The sequence below is a fragment of the Heterodontus francisci genome, chromosome 9, assembly GCF_036365525.1.
Source record: "Heterodontus francisci isolate sHetFra1 chromosome 9, sHetFra1.hap1, whole genome shotgun sequence".
Lineage (NCBI taxonomy): Eukaryota > Metazoa > Chordata > Chondrichthyes > Heterodontiformes > Heterodontidae > Heterodontus > Heterodontus francisci.
In genome coordinates this window covers 52954584-52975755 of record NC_090379.1, presented here as the reverse complement: position 1 = coordinate 52975755, position 21172 = coordinate 52954584, and the positions used below count along the sequence as shown (strand labels likewise).

Genomic DNA, 21172 nt, shown 5'->3' with positions numbered 1-21172 from the left:
CTTCACAACATTTGTATTTGTATTCCTAGGCCTGTTTTTACACATGGACAGCTTTACGTAGCTTTTTCTGGAGTGAGAAGTTTTGATTCTGTTAAAGTCTTTGGTGAAGAAAAAAATAGAAATCCTGTATTTAGAGAAATACTATTGCACTAACGATACTAATTTGACTGCAGATGTTTTGCGGATCTGTAGTTTTTAATGTGACTTCTTATGCTATGAAAATGCACTCAAGGAAACAAAAAATACCATGCAGGTTTCTGAGATTAAATTTTTTAAAATTGCTCAGAAATAGTAAAACATCAGAAACATGATTTTGATTTCTGCTGCGTTTCATATTACAGGCTTAATTTACATACCTTGTAATTACAGGAGGTTCATGCAGACAACTCTTTTAACATGGAGTGGAGCCACTGAAATCAGCCGAGAGGCATTCAGGTGCAGCGAAAGAGCAGGGAATGTGCATATAGTGTAATTATGTCCATAATACACTTGTGCCCGAATTTATTTGAACTTTTATTCTGTGTATTTGCTTTACGTGCAAATTACATGTAAATGGGTGTAAATAAAGAGGAAATTCCATGGTTCTTTTTCAGACTGGAGGAAGGTATACAATGGGGTAGAGGCATTTTTTATTTTTATTTTATTAGTTTTCCAGTATCCACAGTATTTTGCTTTTGTTTTAGAAATGGGTTATATGTTAAAGATTTAATCTAAGTAAAAATGTTTGCATCAGTGAACCCTCAATAATGGATTTAAATTACTTCTATATTTGAAAAGTTGGGAATCATTTACCAGAACTTGCCAATTAGGGTTTAGCAAAGGTATTTTCAGTACATTTGCAGATATCTATGTTTTTGCATGTTTCATGAAAAATATTTTCATCAAACCAAGTCTGTTGTGCAAGCATCTTACATATTTAGGCTTGAGTTTAGAACCAGTTTGGACTTGCAAAATTTGAATGTTCGTTTTTTTTTATTGTACTTCCTTCCTCTAGTTCTTATGATGTGGCCATCGTTGGAGGAGGAATTGTTGGACTGGCGTCTGCTAGAGAGCTCATACAGCGGCATCCTAAGTTGAACTACATCCTACTGGAAAAGGAAAAAGAACTGGGTACACCCTGGGAATAAAACGTTAAAAATGCTAAACTAAATAATTATGCAAATTACTGAAAATGTCCTGTGCCATAAATTTCAGCACTAAAGTATTTTGAAATATTTGGCTTGAGTGGGGGATGCGACACTGTTTCAAGTGGTTGAGTCAGAGATCGTAACAAAAGTGGAAGTGAATTGAGTATCTCAACAAAGGCACCAACTGTTCCCTCTCCTTCTCCTTCCTGCACGCACCCCCCCCCCCCCCCCCACCCCCCAGCAAAAAAGAATCCCTTCATTCCTTAAAAAGTTGACTCTCAACCCATTCATCTTTGCAAACTGCCATCACGTCTTCAACCTCTTCTTTCTCTCACAAGTTTGGGAACATGTCATTGCAAAGCAACTTGCTGTCCACCTCGCCCCATTTTGAATGATGAGTGGAGAACCAGGGAAGTGAATTTGGAGCTAATTTTCTGCAGGTGAAGTACAATAGTGAAGTGTTTGGAGGCAATTAGGCAAATATCAATAACAAGGAAATGATTTTATCAGTAATTGAGACTTGGGAAGTAGTCTTGTGTATTGCAGTGATCAGTATGGGTGGGAGAGTTACTATGCAGCACGAGGTTGAGTGAGGACAAAAGACCAAATACGTCAGAATGGAGAAGCAAAGGAAGTTTATCTGTAAGTTGAAGTCAAGGATAAGGAGTAACTGGCTGATTTTGATATAAATATATCTTTTACAAGTGCTTTTTAAAAAATAGCAAAGTGAAAGGAGCATCTTTTAATTTGCAATCCATTGGCAGTGATAATGTTAGAAACAATTAGCATTTTTAAGTCATTACGAAAGTTTGAGGAATTGTTTGATGGTAAATAATAATTGTGTAGGCATTTTGAGATCTCAGTCTAAAAGTTATCGAGCAGACTGGAGCAATAACTCTTGTTACTCGCCAGAAACTATATTATCCATTTATTCAAATTTCAGTATGAGAAGAGTATCTAGGATCCTATAAATATCTGTTTTATCTTTTTTCCCCTTCCCATCACCGCTACAACTACATAATGATAAGATGGTCAAGATCACTCGGGGGAAGTTGGTTCAATGCTCTACAGCAATGGTTTTGAGTACGAGTGTACCTTGCCACCAAATGGCCTAAGCTGTACCATGGTGTTAGCTTTATGCGTCAATGTAAAGAGCAGGGTCAGTGTTGTTACCCTTATAATACTGAGTATGTTTACAATACAATTCACTTATTTTCATTAATACTACAGTAACTAGTTTATAATTGCCAGCATTCGCCAGAGCTGGCGGGCAGCCATAAAGACAGGGCTAAATTGTGGCGAGTCGAAGAGACTTAGTAGTTGGCAGGAAAAAAGACAGAGGCGCAAGGGGAGAGCCAACTGTGCAACAGCCCCAACAAACAAATTTCTCTGCAGCACCTGTGGAAGAGCCTGTCACTCCAGAATTGGCCTTTATAGCCACTCCAGGCGCTGCTTCACAAACCACTGACCACCTCCAGGCGCGTATCCATTGTCTCTCGAGATAAGGAGGCCCAAAAGAAAGAAGTTTATAATAAATGTAACCATTTGTTTTCTGCCACAATAATTATTTTTCATCTTGTTCAGCTTTCCATCAGAGTGGTCACAATAGTGGGGTTATTCACAGTGGAATTTACTATACACCAGGGTCTTTAAAGGCCAAACTATGTGTGCGGGGCGCTGAACTAAGCTATGCTTATTGTGAGAAGAAAGGTATCCCTTACAAAAGATGCGGCAAAGTGAGTATTCCTATTGCAGTATGCATGTTGATCACTTCTTTTTCTAATTCATACAATGACTATATGAATGCACCTGCAAATTATTTGTACGATTTTAGCAGTTTAGTTAACTCTGATTTGAAAATAGGCTGCCAAAATTTTACCTGTGGAAATCGAGATACAACTCTACCATCTATCGTTTCACAGTTACTGAATTAGAACATTTTTTTTTAAGTTGTGGAACCTGGCACATTTATTTCCTACAGTATACTGATGGCTATCAACAATGTTATGATTGTACACTTTGTACAGTGACAGTAAATTAAAGTCTATGGATGCATTTTTCTAATATGCAGTCCTAGTGTGCACCAGGAACGCTGTTTGTGAGTTTGCTAGCTTTATAACCTTAAATAAAATAATCAAGATCAAAATTGATTATTTATGCAGTTTCTAAATTCTCATGTGTTTTTAAAAAACTTAAACATGCTTCAGCAAAAATTTTTCAACTGAACATATACAAGCAAGTGAGATGACTGGACTTTGTTTTAAGTCATTTTCTAGAAACAGTATTTTATTCAACCAATAACAAAGAACTCTCAATAGCATCTATTACTGTTGGTAAATGCGGCATCTTTTGGGAGTTCATGACAAACCCACAACTGTAATGTATTTATATAAATCTATCACTTGGCTGAAATAAATTTATGAAAATTCAATTTGTTTCTTTTTAAGTGTTTTCAAAAAGCACAGTATCTTTCATCCTCACAGATTAAGAGGACTTTCCCTCTACCTTTCAACTCCTGTTGCACACATGGCATGCTGGGATTTACCTCCGTAAACTTGGGGTCATCCAAAACTCTGCTGCCCATGTCCTAATTCGCACCAAGTCCCATTCACCCATCACCCCTGTGCTCACCGAACTACACTGACTCCCAATTAAGCAACGCTTTTTTGTACATTCTCATGCTTGTTTTCAAATCCCTCCATGGTTCACCTTTCTGTAACTCTGTAATCTCCTCCAGCCGCACAACCCTCTGAGATCTCTGCGCTGCTCCTAATTCTGGTCTCTTGAATGTCCCTGAGTTTTTTAATTGCTGCACAATTGCCGGCCATGCCTTTAGCTACCTTGGCCCTAAGCTCTGGAATTCCCTCCCTAAACCTCTCCATCTCTACCTCTTTTTCTTCCTTTTAAGATGCTCCTTAGCCTCTTTGACCAAGCTTTTGGTCATCTACCTTAATAACTCCCTATGTGGCTTGGTGTCAAATTTTGCTTTATAAAGCCTCTGCCAAGCACCTTGGGAAGTTTTACTACATTAAAGGTGCTACATAAATGCAAGATGTTGGGAAATTCTGCTAAGTACAGTTGCAATTGAAAGCTTACAGCAGCTGTTAAGGAAAATGTCTCGTTTTAACCCAGCCTTTTGAGAGAAGCTGAGGCCTTCAAGTAAAAGCACTTTTGCCAGATCCTGTTTTATTATATTGAAATCGGCCTTCCCCCATTTCAGTACCTTTATTTCTGGTTCATCTTTGTCCTTTTCCATAACTACCTTAAATCTTAGAGTTATGGTCACTATCCCCGAATGACACTTCTACCACTTGTCCGGCTTCATTCCCTAAGGTCCAGTACCGCCCCTTCTCTTGTAGGACTTTCTACGTGCTGGCTCAAAAAGCTCTCCTGGATGAGCTTTAATAATTCTGCCCCCTTTAAGTCTTTTGCGCTAAGACTATCCCAGTTAATATTGGGGAAGTTGAAATCCCCTACTATTATTACCCTATTATTTTTACACTTCTCTGAGATTTGCCTACATATCTGCTCCTCTATCTCTCCCTGACTGTTTGGAGGCCTGTGATACACTCCCAGCCAAGTGATTGCCCCCTTTTTGTTTTTAAGTTCTACCCATATGGCCTCATTTGAGGAACCTTCTAAGATATCATCCCTCCTTCTCCTTACTGCAGTAATTGACTCCTTGATCAATAGTGCAATGCACCTCTTTTTACACCCCCACCCCCCAGCCCATCATGCCTGAAGATTCTATACCCTGGAATATTAAGCTGCCAATCCTGCCCTTCCCTTAACCAATCTCTGTGATCGCAATAATATCATATTCCCATGTGTTAATCAACTCCTTCAATTCCTCGAAAATAAAAGCAAAATATTGCAGATGCTGGAAATCTGAAATAAAAACAAAAAATGATGGAAATACTCAGCAGGTCTGGCAGCATCTGTGGAGAGAGAAGCAGAGTTAATGTTTCAGGTCAGTGACCCTTCACCAGAACTGGCAAATAAATCAATTCATCTGCCTTGTAAGACTCCTTGCGTTAAAATTGATGCAATCCAGCCTCTTGCAGGGGAGGAAAGGAACAGACATGAAGCACTACCAGTGGTGACAGTTAGGTGCTAGACCTAGGGAAGAATAAATAGAGGCAAAGTACAGGCCAAATAGGCGAAGAAAATATTGGGCATCAAGCAACCCTACAATGGGCCGAGGAGGTGAAAATAACATTAGGCAAAGATCAGCCCAAGAACGGGAAGAACATCTGGAAAGATAGAAAAATAAATGCCAATAAAAAGAATTTTAAATATGTTAAATAGCTGTTAATTTGCTTGTTGCTTTACCTTCTTCAAACAAAAACTAATATGACTGTCAGATTGAGCTTTTGATGGAAGAAATTGTTCTGCATGGACACCCGGTGACTAGAGCCTGCAGCTACTTACAGATTCCAAGCTTTTTTTTAACCATATACATTCACTATAATATAACAATTACTGTTTGACAGTGGGCATGATTCATTGTGACAGGCAAATGGTAATGCCATTAACATTAGAAACCCCTATCCCCATTCCACCTACAGTTGTAACAAACATTGTTGGTAAATTTGGACTTTTTTTTAAATGGGAATTTCCGTTAGACCAGGATGGTGGAGGAACTTTTCAATGTAATGTGTGCTCCATGTATCAAATCAAATATACAGTAGATAAATAGAGAATTCCACTCCCCGTTAAAGTTGATTGTTAACTTCCTTGACCTCTTTGAATAAGTCTCATCCTAAGTGAAGTGTGATGATCCCTATGTTGTGTTGTACCTAAACCTCCAGAAGTCGTCTGGCAAAGTTCGACAGGAAACGCTATCAGTGAAGATCTAAGCTGTGGTGATTGAGAGTAAATCTTGCGTATGGTTAAGAAATTGGCTGAAAGGTAGAAAATACAAGCACTTGTTCAAAGAATTAGAGTGGCATGGGATGGACTGGAGTTGGGATGTTTTTAGTTTACATCAATCATTAGGGCGGCGCAGTGGTTAGCACCGCAGCCTCACAGCTCCAGTGACCGGGTTCCGTTCTGGGTACTCCCTGTGCGGAGTTTGCAAGTTCTCCCTGTGTCTGCGTGGGTTTCCGCCGGGTGCACCGGTTTCCTCCCACAGCCAAAGACTTGCAGGTTGATAGGTAAATTGGCCATTGTAAATTGCCCCTAGTTTAGGTAGGTGGTAGGAGAATGGTGGGGATGTGGTAGAGAATATGGGGTTCATGTTGGATTAGTACGAATGGGTGGTTGTCGGTCGGCACAGACTCGGTGGGCCGAAGGGCCTGTTTCAGTGCTGTATCTCTAAATAAAATAAAATAAAATTTGGACCCTGTTACAAGGTTTTTATTTTTGTACTAAAAACTTAGAATTCTTTGTGTTTTTAAAAAAAAATGTCAGTGGACATTGAGGCACCTGCAAATAGCTGAAAATTTTGCAATGTTTTGAAAGGTGAATTTTATGGTGGTTTGAAAGGAAGCCAAAATTGTATACAAGAACAGGAAAGCAAGCAATTTCAAGGAAACCAGCAAGGGGTTTGAACTCCTCAGAGCAACTTTGATTGTCAAGGGAGATGCTACGTCTGGACATATGACCTGCTCAGGAAGGTTTTGTTTGCACTTTGGACCCTTTTTTATAAAAAAAACAGTGAGTTGGACAAAGAGAAGGCATTTGACCTGGGTTCGACCTGCCTGAAGATCGGAGAGGAAGAACCAGAAAAAGTGTTAGTTCTCGTTCTTTCTCTCTCTAGAGGAAATTTGCATCTCTTGAAAAGAAACCCCTGTATGTCAGAGGTAGCAGATTCCTATTGCCTCCTGACTCTGCAGAATCGCTGCATCAAGTGTAGTTTCTGTTGCCTCCGGTGTTTTAAGAAATCCTGAAATCTGAAGAAAACTTCTACTGCTATACTGCTGCTGTAAGATCTAAGCAGACCTGTTGCTACATCCCTGCTGAAAGACCTATGTAAAACCTGCTGCAGTCGAATTGCCTTGAGCACCTACCCATCACACACTGTTCATCAACTCACCTGGAGAGACGTCGAGTGGCATCCGACTATTTGACTCTGGAATATCACACCAAACTGAAGAATTTCCTACCGGAACATGACAAACTGATTTATTTTATTATTTCTTCTGTTCCTAAGAAACAGCTGTAAACCAAAAAATCCTTTTTCCCCAGTTAAACATTTTTTTTAATGTATGTATGTATGCATGAGGAAATAAGGAGTTTTTTGTATATAGATTTATCTCATTACTGGTTAAGACTTAGTTTATGAATAAATAGTTGGTTTTCTTGTTAATTAAAGAAACCTAGTTGGTGTGCTTTACTCTGGGGGACACATTGTGTATAAATTGGCTGGTGTTCGATAGGAAAATTTATTGATGTGCTGTGACCCGTGGAGAAGTGTGACTGAATTAACAGTGCATTCCTCCCACCTTGATGATAACGACCCAAAACCTTAATATAAAAATTTGGTTAGATTGTCAGATGACACCAAAGTAGGAATTGGCAGAGTTTTGAAATTACAGAATAAGCTGCTCAAAATATGTAACCAGGCAGAGCAATGTCAGATGATGTTTAATGCAGACAAATGTATAGGACTACATATTGGAAGGCAAAATGGCCAAGACATGGCCTCCTGATGTAAGAAGTAGCTAAGGAAGTTGGAAAAAGATCAAGGAGTCTTGGTATACTTGACTGTCAAACCATTCAACTAATGCAAAATTGCTATCAACAAAACACATGGAATGTTGAACTATGTAGCCAAAATAGTAGAATACAAGTCAGAGGAGTCAATCAAACTGTGTAGTGCTCTGGTCAGACCAGACCTTGTACTGTGTCCAGTGTTTTGTCACCAAGACACAAGGGAGACATTCAAGCATTTAAGGCAAGCAGAAGAGAGTTTTTAAAAATTCTTTCCCAGGATGTGGGCATCTCTGGCAGGGCCAGCATGTATTGCCCATCCCAAATTGTCCTTCAGCAGGTGCTGATGAGCTTAAACTGCTACAGTCAGTATGATGAAGGTACTCACATAATATTAGATTGGGAGTTCCAGGTATTTGGAGTCAGAGCTAATCCCTCGCCTAAAGATTAATTTGTTGGGAAAGACTGCAGAAATTTAAGCTTTTAAGCTTATAGAGGGATACAAAATTGTAAATTGTGTGGTAAATGTTAATGTTAAATTAAACTGCGAGAATAGAACAAGGAATTAAAGTTTCAATTTAGTAAAGGGAGATTTAGGACTGATTGGAAATTGTTTACCTTCAAAAAGTGATCAACACCTGCAGTAGACCCCCAGAAGGTTAAGAGCGAAAATCTAATAAAAATCAACTGGCAGTTTTTATATAGAAAAATCAAAAATAAACTATTGTGGATGATCTTATGTTTTCCATTAAATACAGAAAGTTAACTTTGAAAAATTCAGTGATTTAAGTATTGAATTTATAATCAGCCAGTAGTTCAACTTGTAGGTTTTATTGTTCCAAGTACTATACTTGATTTGTAACTTTTTTTTATTAAAGCTTATTGTTGCTGTTGAGCAAGAAGAAATCTCAAGACTAAAGGCATTGTATGAACGTGGACTGCAGAACAATGTCCGAGATCTGAGACTTATTGATGCAAAAGAAATCCAAAAGCGAGAGCCCTATTGTAGGGTAAAGTTTTCTAAAAGTTTTAACTTCCTCTTACTCCAAATTTCTTGAATCCCTGAATGTGCAGGTTCATGCCAGTGTACAATTCCAGAATGCTGGGCACCCTCTGGCCGTTTACCCAAGTGACCATTTTTCATATGTGGCGAGACAGTGATTGTTGAGGCTTTCTTTTAATCATTGGTGATATTATCATCAAGTAATATCGGTCTTTTCCCCAACGTCGACATTCATGCTTTTCACCAAAATCGCTGGTTAACCATTTAGAGTAAAAACCCTGACTTATTTTTGTGTCCTCTATGCTAGGGTGCTGTGGTAACTATGGTGCACCAACTATTGCCGTGGCTCAGATTAGCTAACTCAGCACAGACTGGCAATTGACCATGCAACATTTTTGTTTGTATGACTCAATTACTCACTGCCTTTTCCAACTGGGCAGTTAAAGGAATATTGGTATTTAAAGCATGTTGTAGATGCTTACTTTGTTTCTGCTCCTTTAAAGTATTTTAATGCGATTTATAGTGAAAAACACAATTTAGGACCAGGTCCCTTTTTGGGATTTAAACATTTTTTTACATCAAAATATAAACCATAGCTAATTGTAATACTTTAGCGTGATATGCATATGACAAGGCTATTGAATAATTTTGCATTTTACTTGATATCAACTGTTTAAAAACAAAGTGAAGGATTGCCTTTTTCTAAAGATAACTCATCAAATTACAGAAGTATTTTTCATGGATCTAAATCTTTTTAAAAATTGTATCTGCTGTAATAAAAACTAAAAATCAACTTGAACTCATGAAATATGGAGTCTTGACCTTGGTAGAGATATCTCACAGTGGAAGGTGATTTGAGTCTATATAATTTGTGATGCATTGACAGATTAGTCCGAGACGAGTTGCTATGGAAGTAGCTCCTGTCAGGCAGTTCCAAAATTTATAATACCTGGTTTCCAATATAATTCTGACCGCTAAGAGAGAGCTCCCATGGGTGTGTTTATGTACATGCCAAGAACTTTCCTCCTAGCCATTACATTTGAAATCCTGTGACAGCATTCATTTTCCAAAACATTCAAACAACTCTTAAAGTATTGATGATCTGTGCACATAATACTTTTTAAACTAGGTTTGACAGGAACTGCCACTGCATTCCTCCCCTCCTGTAATATTTGAGGTGTGTTCAGGAGAGCTTCCTTGATCAGTATGTTCTCGACCCAACTAGAAAGGAGGCATGAGAACAAAGTGCTGGAAATACTCAGCAGGTCAGGCAGCATCTGTGGAGAGAGAAGCAGAGTTAATGTTTCTGGTCTGTGACCTTTCATCAGAACACCAACCTGAAACGTTAACTCTGCTTCTCTCCACAGATGTTGCCTGACCTGCTGAGTATTTCCAGCACTTTCTGTTTTTATTTCAGATTTCCAGCATCTGCAGTATTTTGCTTTTATAGGAAGGAGGCATTGCTGGATCTGGTGCTGGGAAATGATGTGGGCCAAGTGAACCAAGTATCTGTGGGTACTTGGCTAAGAGTGATCATCGTATCATAAGGTTTAGACTAGTAATGCAGAAAAGCAAAGAACAAAATAAGGTAGACAGTCCAGAAGAGGGCTAATTTCAACGCAATGAGAAGCAATCTAGCCAGGATAAAATGCAACCAAAGACTGACTAGAAAAACTGTACAGGCTAGGTACATTCCAACAAGGACAAAAGGTCAGGAAATTAAAAACAAGGCTCCTTGGATGACGAGGGAGATAGAGATTATGATGAAACAAAAAAAAGTGTAATGATGCATGTCAGGTGAATTCTTTGAGAACCAGGTCAAAGACAGTAAATTGAGATGGGGGGTGAAGAGGAAAATAAGACTGACAGAGAGAATATGAGAATAGAATGTCAGTTAACATAAAAGGGAACCCAAAAATCTTCTACCGGCATGTAAATAGTAAGTGGGTAGTAAGAGGTGGAGTGGGGCCTATTAAGGACAAAGACTGTAATATATACTTTGAGGCACAGAACAAGGCTAGACTACGTAATGACTATTTTTTATTGCTGTTTACGAAGGAAACTAGGATACTGACAGAATATTGGTAGAAGTAGAGTGTAGAGGCAATGAATAGGGTAAAAATTGAAAGACTGGAGGTGCTGAGCTGGCTATGCTTAGGGTACGTAAGTCAACTGGTTCAGATGGCTTGCAGCCCAGCTTGTTAAAGGAATGGGGGTGGAGATAGTGGAAGTGCTTGCCATAATCTTGCAAACTTCCCTAGATGTGGGGGAAGTGCAAGAGGATTGGAGAATGGCAGATGTGACACCCTTATTCAAGAAAGGCTGTAAGGACAGTCCTAGCAACTACAGGCCAGTTAGTTTAGCATCAGTCGTGGATAAGGTTTTAGAAATAATAACTAGGGAAAAAAACCAACAGGCACTTGGAGAGGTTTGTTAATTAAGGATAGCCAGCGTGGATTTGTAAAAGGCAGATCATGACTAATCTACTTTAATTTTTTAATGAAGTAACGGAGAAGGTTGATGAAGGGAGTATGGTGGATGTTGTCTACATGGATTTTGAGAAAGCATTTGATAAAGTACCACATAAAAGGCTGGTTAGCAAAATTAAGGCTCATGGAATAGGAGAGTCACTGTCCAACTGGATGATAAAAATTTGCTTAAGGATAGAAAACAGCGAGTCGTAGTAAGTGTTTTCTTTTCCAGACTGGAGGATGGTAGACAGTGGTGTTTCCCAAGGGTCAGTACTCAGACCACTGCAATATATAAATGACTTGGATATTGTAATACAGAGTAGAATTTCAAATTTTGGAGATGATACCAAACTTGGAGGAGTGGCAAACAGTGAGGATGCTACGAATTGCCTGCAACTGGACATAGATAGGCTAGCAGAACGGGAAGACAAGTGGCAGATGGGATTTAATACAGAGAAGTGTGAGGTAATGCATTTTGGCAGAAATGATAAGGTGAGGCAATATAGACTTAATGGCGCAGTTCTAAAGAGTGCAGGAATAGAGGCACCTGGAGGGTGTATGTGCATCGATCTTTGAAGGCAGGACATATTGAGAGTGGTTTGCAAAGCATATGAGATCTTGGGCTTCTTAAATGGAGGAATTGAGTACAAAAGCAGGGATGTTATGCTGAACCTTTATAAAGCTCTGGTTAGGCCTCAACTGGAGTATTGCATCCAGTTCTGGTCACCACCTGGATGTCAGGGTCCTTGAGAGTTATAGAGTCATAGAGTCGTACAGCATAGAAACAGGCCCTTCGGCCCACCACATCCATGCCGACCATAATGCCTATCTATACTAATCCCACCTGCCTGTATTAATTCCATATCCCTCTATGCCTTGCTCATTCAAGTACCTGTCCAGATGCCTCTTAAATGTCGCTACTGTTCCTGCCTCCACCATCTCCTCAGGCAGCTCATTCCAGATACCCACTATTCTTTGTGAAAAATTTACCCCTTTGATCTCCTTTAAACCTCCTCCCTCTCACCTTAAATCTATGCCCTCTACTTTTCGTCACCCCTACCATGGGAAACAGACTCTGGCTATCTACCCTACCTATGCCTCTCTCAATTTTATATACCTCTATCATGTCCCCTCTCAGCCTCCTTCGCTCCAGGGAAAACAGACCCAGCCTATCCAATCTCTCTTTTTAAACTCAAGCTCTCCAAACCAGGTAACATCTTTATGAATCTTTTCTGCACCGTCTCTAGCTTAATCACATCTTTCCTGTAGTGCAGCGACCAGAACTGCACACAGTACTCCAAATGCGGCCTAACCAAACTTATGTACAACTGTAACATGACGTCCCAACTCTTGTAATCAGTGCCTCGTCCGATGAAGGCAAGCATGCCATACGCCGTCTTCACCACCCTGTCTACCTGTGTTGCCACTTTCAGGGAACTATGTACTTGCACCCCAAGGTCTCTCTGCTCAACAACACTCCCCAGGGCCCTGCCATTCACTGTCCATGTCCTGCCCTGGTTTAACTTCCCAAAATGCATCACTTCGCGTTAAATTCCATTTGCCACTCCCTTGCCCACTTTCCCAGTTGATCTATATCCTGTTGTAACCTTAGACAGCCTTCTTCACTGTCCACTATACCACCAATTTTGGTGTCATCTGCAAACTTGCTAATCATGTCCCCTACATTTACATCCAAGTCATTAATATATACGGTCACCGGCCTCCAATCTGAAAAACAACCCTCCACTACCACCCTCTGTCTCCTATCACCAAGCCAATTTTGTATCCAATTTGCTAGCTCACCCTGGATCCCATGTGCTGAAGAGGAGATTTACCAGAATGGTTCCAGGGATGGAAGATTTTAATTAAAAGGTTAGGTTGAGAAAGCTGCGGTTGTTCTCCCTGGAGCCAAAGGCGATTTGAGAGATATTTATTAGAGATGTCCAAGATTACAAGATGGATCAGCCATGATCTCATTGAATGGCGGGACAGGCTCAAGGGGCTGAAGGGTCTACTCGTGTTCCTATATTCCTATTATGACAGGCTTAGATAAGATAGACAAGGAAAAACTGTTCCCATTAACTGTACAAGGACGAGGGGACACAGATGGAAAATTTGGGGCAAGAGATGCAGGAGGAATGTGAGGAAGAACTTTTTTACACAGCGAGTGGTAATGATTGGAACCCGGTGCCTACGAGTATGGTGGAAGCAGAAACAATTAATGATTTGAAAATCAAATTTGATGGGCACTTGAAGGAAATAAACTTGCAGGACTACAGAGATCAAGTGGGGGAGTGGGTCTGACTGGATTGCTCCACAGAGAGCGGCATGGACTCGATGGGTTGAATGCCCTCCTTCTGTGCTGTAAATAGATAAATAAATGACTCTCTGTGTAGTATCAAACTCGAGGGGAAACCTCCAGGACGTTTCACACTGCTTTCCTCTGGAGTTGGATTGAAACCTCACTCTGAAGTTAGAATCTTGAAGTATCAGTGTAATTTGGTCTCCAGCAAACTTAGAGAAGGCCAAAACCCCACCATTGGCAGCTGTGTCTTCCGGCATCTGGGCCCAAAACACACTGTTCCTGTTAAGACGCTCCTCAAAATCTGCTCCTCTGACCAAGCTTTTGGTCACCTGCCTAATGCCTTTGGCTTGGTATCAGTTTTTGTCTGAACTGGGAAGTGACTGAATTCTCTTATCAAACTGGATCCACTTCATTGTTTTCTTGGGCTCCCTATGGCGGCCTTCTTGGATCCTGTTAATCATTTTACTGCTTAACCTCTTGCTTTTTATGTAGTCCACTAACATCTTGTTGAGATTCACCTAACTTAATACCTTGTAGCTAACTGCCTATTTGAAGATAATTATATTGTGACGGAAACCCCACATACCAAATGGAAATATTAATTTGATCGTGTGGATCTTTGCCTGAAATTTTTGCTGGACATTGTTACAAATAACTTTTAAAACAGAACAACTAGCAGCCAAGATGGCCTCACACAATTTGCATATGAAAAAACCAAAGAACCAGGCTGGAGACAGATGTGATTACTCAGCCTACCCAAAACAATGTAGTGCTCTCTGATTCTGCTTATCAATGAGGGGCTCATCAAAAGCCATCTACACCCATTGACTTTGAAAGAGCCAAAGCCTCCCCGACCAAGTATGTCTGAACAGCTAGGGGGAGAGCCTTGAATTTCAAAGACCATTTTAGAAGATGCTGATTCAAACACAAAGAGGTGGTCACATCACATGTCTTCTTGGGCCTTTCTGGAGATTCTTGCATGTTTTTCTGATTAAAATCCACAGCAAGCTCTTCAATGCACTTTCCTTCCCTCCATCTTCACCCTCACACAACGTAATATTTATCTTTCATTCCGCCTTAAAACTGCACTCTTCTCCTCCAGCCTGCCCTTTCCATTTCTCTCTTCTCTTTCTCCTTCCGATTCCTCTGCTTCTTTCCCCTACCTCGCCTGTCAATTTCCTTCTTCCCACTTTGTTTTTCTTCTTTCTTGTCCTCATCTTCCCTGAGAGCATAATATAGATAATGCTGATTACTGGTTATCATTTCTTAATAGTCTCAACCATAAAGGATTCCACTATCCCCTCCTGTTCTTCCTCCTGACTACTCTTCAATTATGCCACAATACAATTAATCTCCATAAATCATTGGAACTTCATAGGTTGATAACTGTATAGGCTTATTTTATCTCAACGTGCAGATAATCTGAGGTAGCAAGCTAATCATTCTCCTGATAAATACCACATTCCCTGTAGCCTTTATCTTTTAAATCCTCTATCACCAAACTTCATTGACCCATGAGCTAATGCCAACAATCAGATACTTTACCTTGGATCTTTTGCTCTTCTGTTTTCATATGTTGTGTTCTCAATGTAATTTTGTAATTATTTTTTGTTTATTCGATTCATGGCATGTGGGCATCCATGGCAAGGCCAGCATTTGTTGCCCATGAGAAGGTGGTAGTGAGCTGCCTTCTTGAATCACTGTAGTCCATCTGGTGCGGGTATGCCCAGAGTACTGATAGGGAGGGAGGTGCAGGATTTTGATCCAGTGACAGTGAAGGAACGGTGATATATTTCCCAGTCAGGATGCAGTATGGCTTGGAAGGGAACTTGCAGATCATGGTGTTCCCAAGCATTTGTTGCCCTTGTCCTTCTAGGTGGAAGAGGTCATGGGTATGGAAGGTGCTGTCGAAGGAGTCTTGGAGTTGCTGCAGTGCATCTTGTATATGGTACACACTGCTGGCATTGCACGTTAGCGGTAGAGGGAGTGAATGTTTAAGGTGGTTGATGGGGTACCGATCAAGGTGTCCTGGATGGTGTCAAGCTTCCTTAATGTTGGAGCTGCACTCATCTAGGCAAATGGAGAGTATTCCATCACACTCGTGAATTGTGCCTTGTAGATGGTGGTCAGGCTTTGGGGAGTCAGGAGGTGAGTTACTCGCCACAGAATTCACACCCTCTGATCTGCTCTTGTAGCCACTGCACTTAGATGGTTGCTCCAGTTCAGTTTCTAGTCAATGGTAAGCTCCCAAGATGTTGATAATGGGAGATTTTTCAATAGTAATGCCATTGAATGTCAAGGGGAGATGATCATTGGCTGGCATTTGTGTGGTGCAAATATTACTTGCCACTTATCAGCCCAAGTCTGAATGTTGTCTAAGTCTCGCTGCATATGGACATGGACTGCTTCAGTATCTGAGGAGTTCCGAATAGTACTGAACGTTGTGCAATCATCAGTGAACATGCCCACTTCTTATGATGAAGGGAAGGTCATCGATGAAGCAGCTGAAGACAAACTCCTGCAGCGATGTCCTGGGGCTGAGATAATTGGCCTCCAACAGCCACAACCATCTCCCTTTGTGCTAGGTATGACTCCAACCAGTCTAGAGTTCCCTACACTCCCCCGATTCCCATTGACATCAGTTTGGTTAGGGCTCCTTGATGCCACGCTTGGTCAAATGCTGCCTTGATATCAAGGGCAATCACTCTCCCCTTACCTCTTGAGTTCAGCTCTTTTGTCCATGTTTGGCCCAAGTTTGTAATAAGGTCAGGAGCCGGGTGGTCCTGGCAGAACACAATTGAGCATCAGTGAGCAGGTTGTTGCTGTTTAAGTGGCGCTTGATAGCACTGTCAACAATACCTTTCATCATGTCGCTGATGATCGAGAGTAGACTAATGGGGCAGTAATTGGTAGGATTAGATTTGTCCTGTTTTTTGTGGACAGGACATACTTGGGCAAATTCCACATTGTCAGATCGATGCTAGCATTCTAGCTGTCCGGAACAGCTTGGCTAGGGGCACGACTAGTTCTGCAGCACAAGTCTTCAGTACTATGGCTAGGATGTTATCGGGGCCCGTAGCCTTTGCTTCAGCCGTTTCTTGATATCACGTGGAGTGAATTGAATTGGCTGATGACTGGCATCTATGATTGTGGGAATGTTAGGAGGAGGCCAAGATGGTTCATTCACTCGGTATTTTTGGCTGAAGATGGTCGCAAATGCTTCAGCCTTTCTTTTTGCACTGTTGTGCTGGGCTCCTCCATCACTTGAGGGTGGGGATATTTGTGTGGAGCCTTCTCCTCCAATTAGTTGTTTAATTGTCCACCACCATTCACAACTGGATGTGGCAGCACAGCAGAGTTTTGATATATCTGTTGGGTGTGGGATTGCTTAGCTCTGTCTATTGCATGCTACTTCTGCTGTTTGGCATGCAAGTAGTCCTGTGTTGTAGCTTCACCAGGTTTACATCTCATTTTCGGTATTCCATTGTTGGTCCTGCCATGCTCTCATGAGCTCTTTATTGAACCAGGGTTGATCCCGGCTTAATAATGGTAGAGTGAGGGATATGCAGGGCCATTAGGTTACAGATTGTGGTTGAATACATTTCTGCTGCTGTTGATGGTCCACAGCACCTAATGGATGTTCAGTTTTGAGCTGCCAGATCTGTTCTGGATCTGAATCTAAATTTAGCATGGTGGTAGTTCCACGATGGTATCCTCAGTATGAAATCGGGTCTTCGTCTTCTGAAGGACTGTGCAGTGGTTACTCCTACCAGAACTGTCATGTACAAATGCACCTGCAGCAGATAGATTGGTGAGGACAAGGTCAAGTAGGTTTTTCTCTCGTTGGTCCCTCACTACCTGCCGCAGGCCCAGTCTAGCTGATATGTCCTTCAGCTTTCAGCCAGCTCGGTCAGTATTGGACATTGAAGACCCCCACCCAGAGCACATTCTCTGCCCTTGCTATCGTCAGTGCTTCTTCCAAGTGGTGGTCAACATGGAGGAGTATTGATTCATCAGCTGAGGGAGGGTGGTAGGTGGTAATCAGCAGGAGGTTTCCTTGCTAATGTTTGTCCTGATGCCACGAGACTTCATGGGGTCCGGCGCCAATGTTGAGGACTCCTAGGGCAACTACCTCCCGACTGTATCACTGTGCTACCACTCTGGTGAATCGATCTTGACGGTGAGACAGGACATAACCCAGGAATGGTGGTGGTGGTGTCTGGGACGTTGGATGTAAGGTATGTTTCTGTGAATATGACTGTTAGGCTGTTGCTTGACTAGTCTGTGGGACAGCTCACCCAGTTTTGGCATAAACCTCCAGAAGTTAGTAAGGAGGACTTTGCAGGGTCAATAGGGCTGGGTTTGCTATTGTTCCCAGTGCCACGGTCAATGTCGGGCGTTCCCTCCGGTTTTATTTCTTTTCAACTTTTGCATAACGGGTTTTGTACAACTGGCTTGCTAGGCCACTTCAGAGGGCAGTTAAGAGTCAACCACATTATGGGTCTAGAGTCACATGTAGGCCAGACAAGGTAAGGATGGCAGATTTCCTTCCCTGAAGGACATTAGTGAACCAGTTGTGTTTTTACGACAATCGATAGTTTCATGGCACTATTACTGAAACCAACTTTCAATTCCAGATTTTTAAAAAATTAATTAATTGAATTTAAATTCCACCAGCTGCCATAGTGGGATTTGAACCCATGTGCTCGGAGTATTAACCAGGGTCTCTGGATTTACCACAACATCACTGTCTCCCTCTTGGAAATAGACTTTATTTTGCTTTAAATTTGATGAATTTCAGATTTAGTTTTCTAAAAAGAAAATTATCTATTGTCATTAAATATTAACCTATGATTTACTGGCTCAAACAAGCAAACTGCTCTGCTTTAAAGGAAAAAGCTATTTTTAATAAGAATGTACATAAGCTATGGAATGAAAGTTGCTCTTAGAACAAACAAAAATGTTAATTTGTACTGAATTTTCATGTATAACCATTTCTTCTACTTCATTATAATGTAGGGTTTGATGGCTTTGGATTCTCCAAACACGGGCATTGTAGATTGGAGAGAGGTGGCTCTCTCATATGCAAAAGATTTTTGTGAAATGGGTGGGACTATTAAAACGCAGTTTGAGGCAACTGACTTTTGGTTAACTAAGGAAGGTCCTGAAGGCTGCACAGAAGGTAAGGACAATCCACAATTCCTGGTGTTGTGTCATTAAACAGATTAAGTTGTTTTTGAAGTTTGAGACCACTTAGGCACAGTTGTTACAATGGAAGTAAACTAATACACTCATAAAGGAGACCGTACACCTCTTTTAATTGAAGTAGGAAAATGATGAGATCTCAACTAGCCTCTCAAAAGTTAATAAAATAGTAATTTACAGTAAGAAGTGTGCAGTTAAAGGGCTTCCTGATGATTCTAACACATTTGTAATGGTGAACCACTTTTTCCGTAGTAGCATCAAGTTGCAACATGCTCAGACTCAAAAGTTGGCTATTTACATTGTGGCATCAATCCAGAGCACTGACAGCAACACTTAAATGCATGTGCGATCTTATGAAAATGCAGTTGATCAAAAGTCATATTCATGACTTTATTGTTCTGGCCATGGAACTTCCCTAATGTCAGAGAAAGGCCTGTATGGGGTCAACACTGCATAAACTTTGTAACTAGTTTGTACAGTTGGGCTAGAGCTTGGTCTGTCTGGTGACCAATATTTAAGTTTGCTATTGGCAATGTTTTGCCTCCAGAGGCATGGAATAACACAACATTTATGAATTGGGGTTCTGTGCCTTTGGAGACATTTATGTCATCTCATTATAATTTACATCATCAAAGTGCCTCTGACAAAATGGTTGCTGTCAGAAGTGGTTTCATATATATGTAATATATATGGATGTTGTATGCAATACAAGAATATTAGACACAAATGGAAGTTAATGTTGACACAAGAAAACTTCATAAAATTGTATAACATTTTAGACAAATGGGTGCCTGACACAGTAAGTTAGCATGATGTCCTTTTATGTCTGATAAGATGAAATTGCTCATGTTTGCACTTTCTTACAAACTTAACCTCATGACAGTATAAAATTGTGCACAAGTTATTTCTACAATTTGTAGTCTTAGTGGATGTCTGGTGTGGAAATTGGGATGGAAAATATCAATCTCTTCCAGTTGGGAATGCTCTTCTAAGAGTGGGTTTGATGTTGGGATGAAGTAGAGTCAATATAGTCTGCATCTGTTCTGTGCAATACCTGACCTAGAAGTACTAGATGTCCAGAAATGGAAAATGAAACCAGAGGATGAATATTCTTTAATAAGTAAAATACTTGATGCCTATTTTTCTTCTTGATGAGTATAACATTCACCAAACTTAAATTTGAAATAGACTTAAGTTTTGCTTGGCAATCATATGCATTTTAAATAATTTCCATTTAACTTGATTATCAGTATAACTTGCCATACAAAATGTGCTAAAGCTATTTTTAGTTGATAAACTTGTGCTTTCAGATGTACAACTGTTGTTCATAAAGTTTTGCCTCTTAATAAGCATAACTAAAAACCATACACAGTTCAGCGTTGGTAATATCGTCCAAAGTAGCCAATTATTCCTATACTTTAATTAGAGAGATTTTTTTTTTTGTTCTAGGTCTAAAATATCCAATAACAATCAGGAGTTCAAAGGTAAAGAGTTTATATTATCTAAAATTGAGCAAGATTTTCTCAGCTTAATCTATAACAAATTAAAAACTTCCTTTTTTTTTATTTAGTAATTAACCCAAACTGTATGTTAACTTAAGAACAAGAGAAATAGGGATTGGGGTTTTGGACATTGAGACCCTGATATGAATGCAGCTCATGATTAGGTACAGACTCTTTCCTCTGCTGGCTGCAAAGGTTTGCATGAAGTTATTTAGGGCAGTCTCAATTCAGTTCTCAGAGAACAGAGGACCAAAACCTGAAACCATTCATAATTCAGTTTGAGTTGTCCATCTCACTGCAAAAGCAAGGAGAATGGATATTGTAGGAAGTGAAAAAATTCATACAGCTGAGATTGGAGTTGAGGCAAAATAGAGGCAACTTTACATCTAATTATACTTGGCATACCCATTGGGAATGCTGCATGCTGACACCGATTGACAAAAATTGGAAAATATTTCATTCCTGATCATAAATATTTGGGCATGTCTGACCTTAATCATATTTTTTTGGTGAATTTCTGTGTGATGTTACAGTAGCTTATATTTATAGAGCCTTTAATATAGCAAAACACCCCAAGTTGCTTCACAGTGCGTGGGTGGTAACCAAAGGCAAGGGCAAAAAGGCAGGTTTGAGGGGTTATTTGATGATGGGAGAAAAATGATGCCAGAGTAGAAGTATTTTGGGAGAGAATTCCAGAAAGAAGACACATGCTTGCTAATACTCTGCCATAGACAGTGGGCTGACAAGCATACAAAAGAGACACCTAGCAGTCCAGATTCTAAAGAGCAAGGGCATTCTGGATGAAATGGAGGTTGGAGAGGGCAGATCTCATGACTTCAGGAAGGAGATCCTTGGGAAAAAAAATATCAGTGGACTGGAGGGGACAAAGGCATAAGTGAGTATTT

The 21172-nt window shown here is 40.4% G+C and overlaps 1 protein-coding gene across 3 annotated transcripts in view; it reads left to right on the top strand.

The window, feature by feature from the left end:
* Nucleotides 1-21172, top strand: part of l2hgdh (L-2-hydroxyglutarate dehydrogenase) — a 45435-nt gene that overhangs the window by 1361 nt on the left and 22902 nt on the right. For 2 of the 3 annotated variants that reach the window (XM_068039079.1, XM_068039080.1), the window contains exons 2-6: nucleotides 995-1110; nucleotides 2712-2863; nucleotides 8660-8791; nucleotides 18580-18742; nucleotides 20215-20249. In XM_068039079.1, the coding sequence (XP_067895180.1) occupies nucleotides 995-1110; nucleotides 2712-2863; nucleotides 8660-8791; nucleotides 18580-18742; nucleotides 20215-20249 (598 nt within the window). Of the gene's footprint in view, nucleotides 1-994; nucleotides 1111-2711; nucleotides 2864-8659; nucleotides 8792-18579; nucleotides 18743-20214; nucleotides 20250-21172 lie in introns of those variants that run through there. The other variant, XM_068039081.1, reaches the window with a different exon arrangement.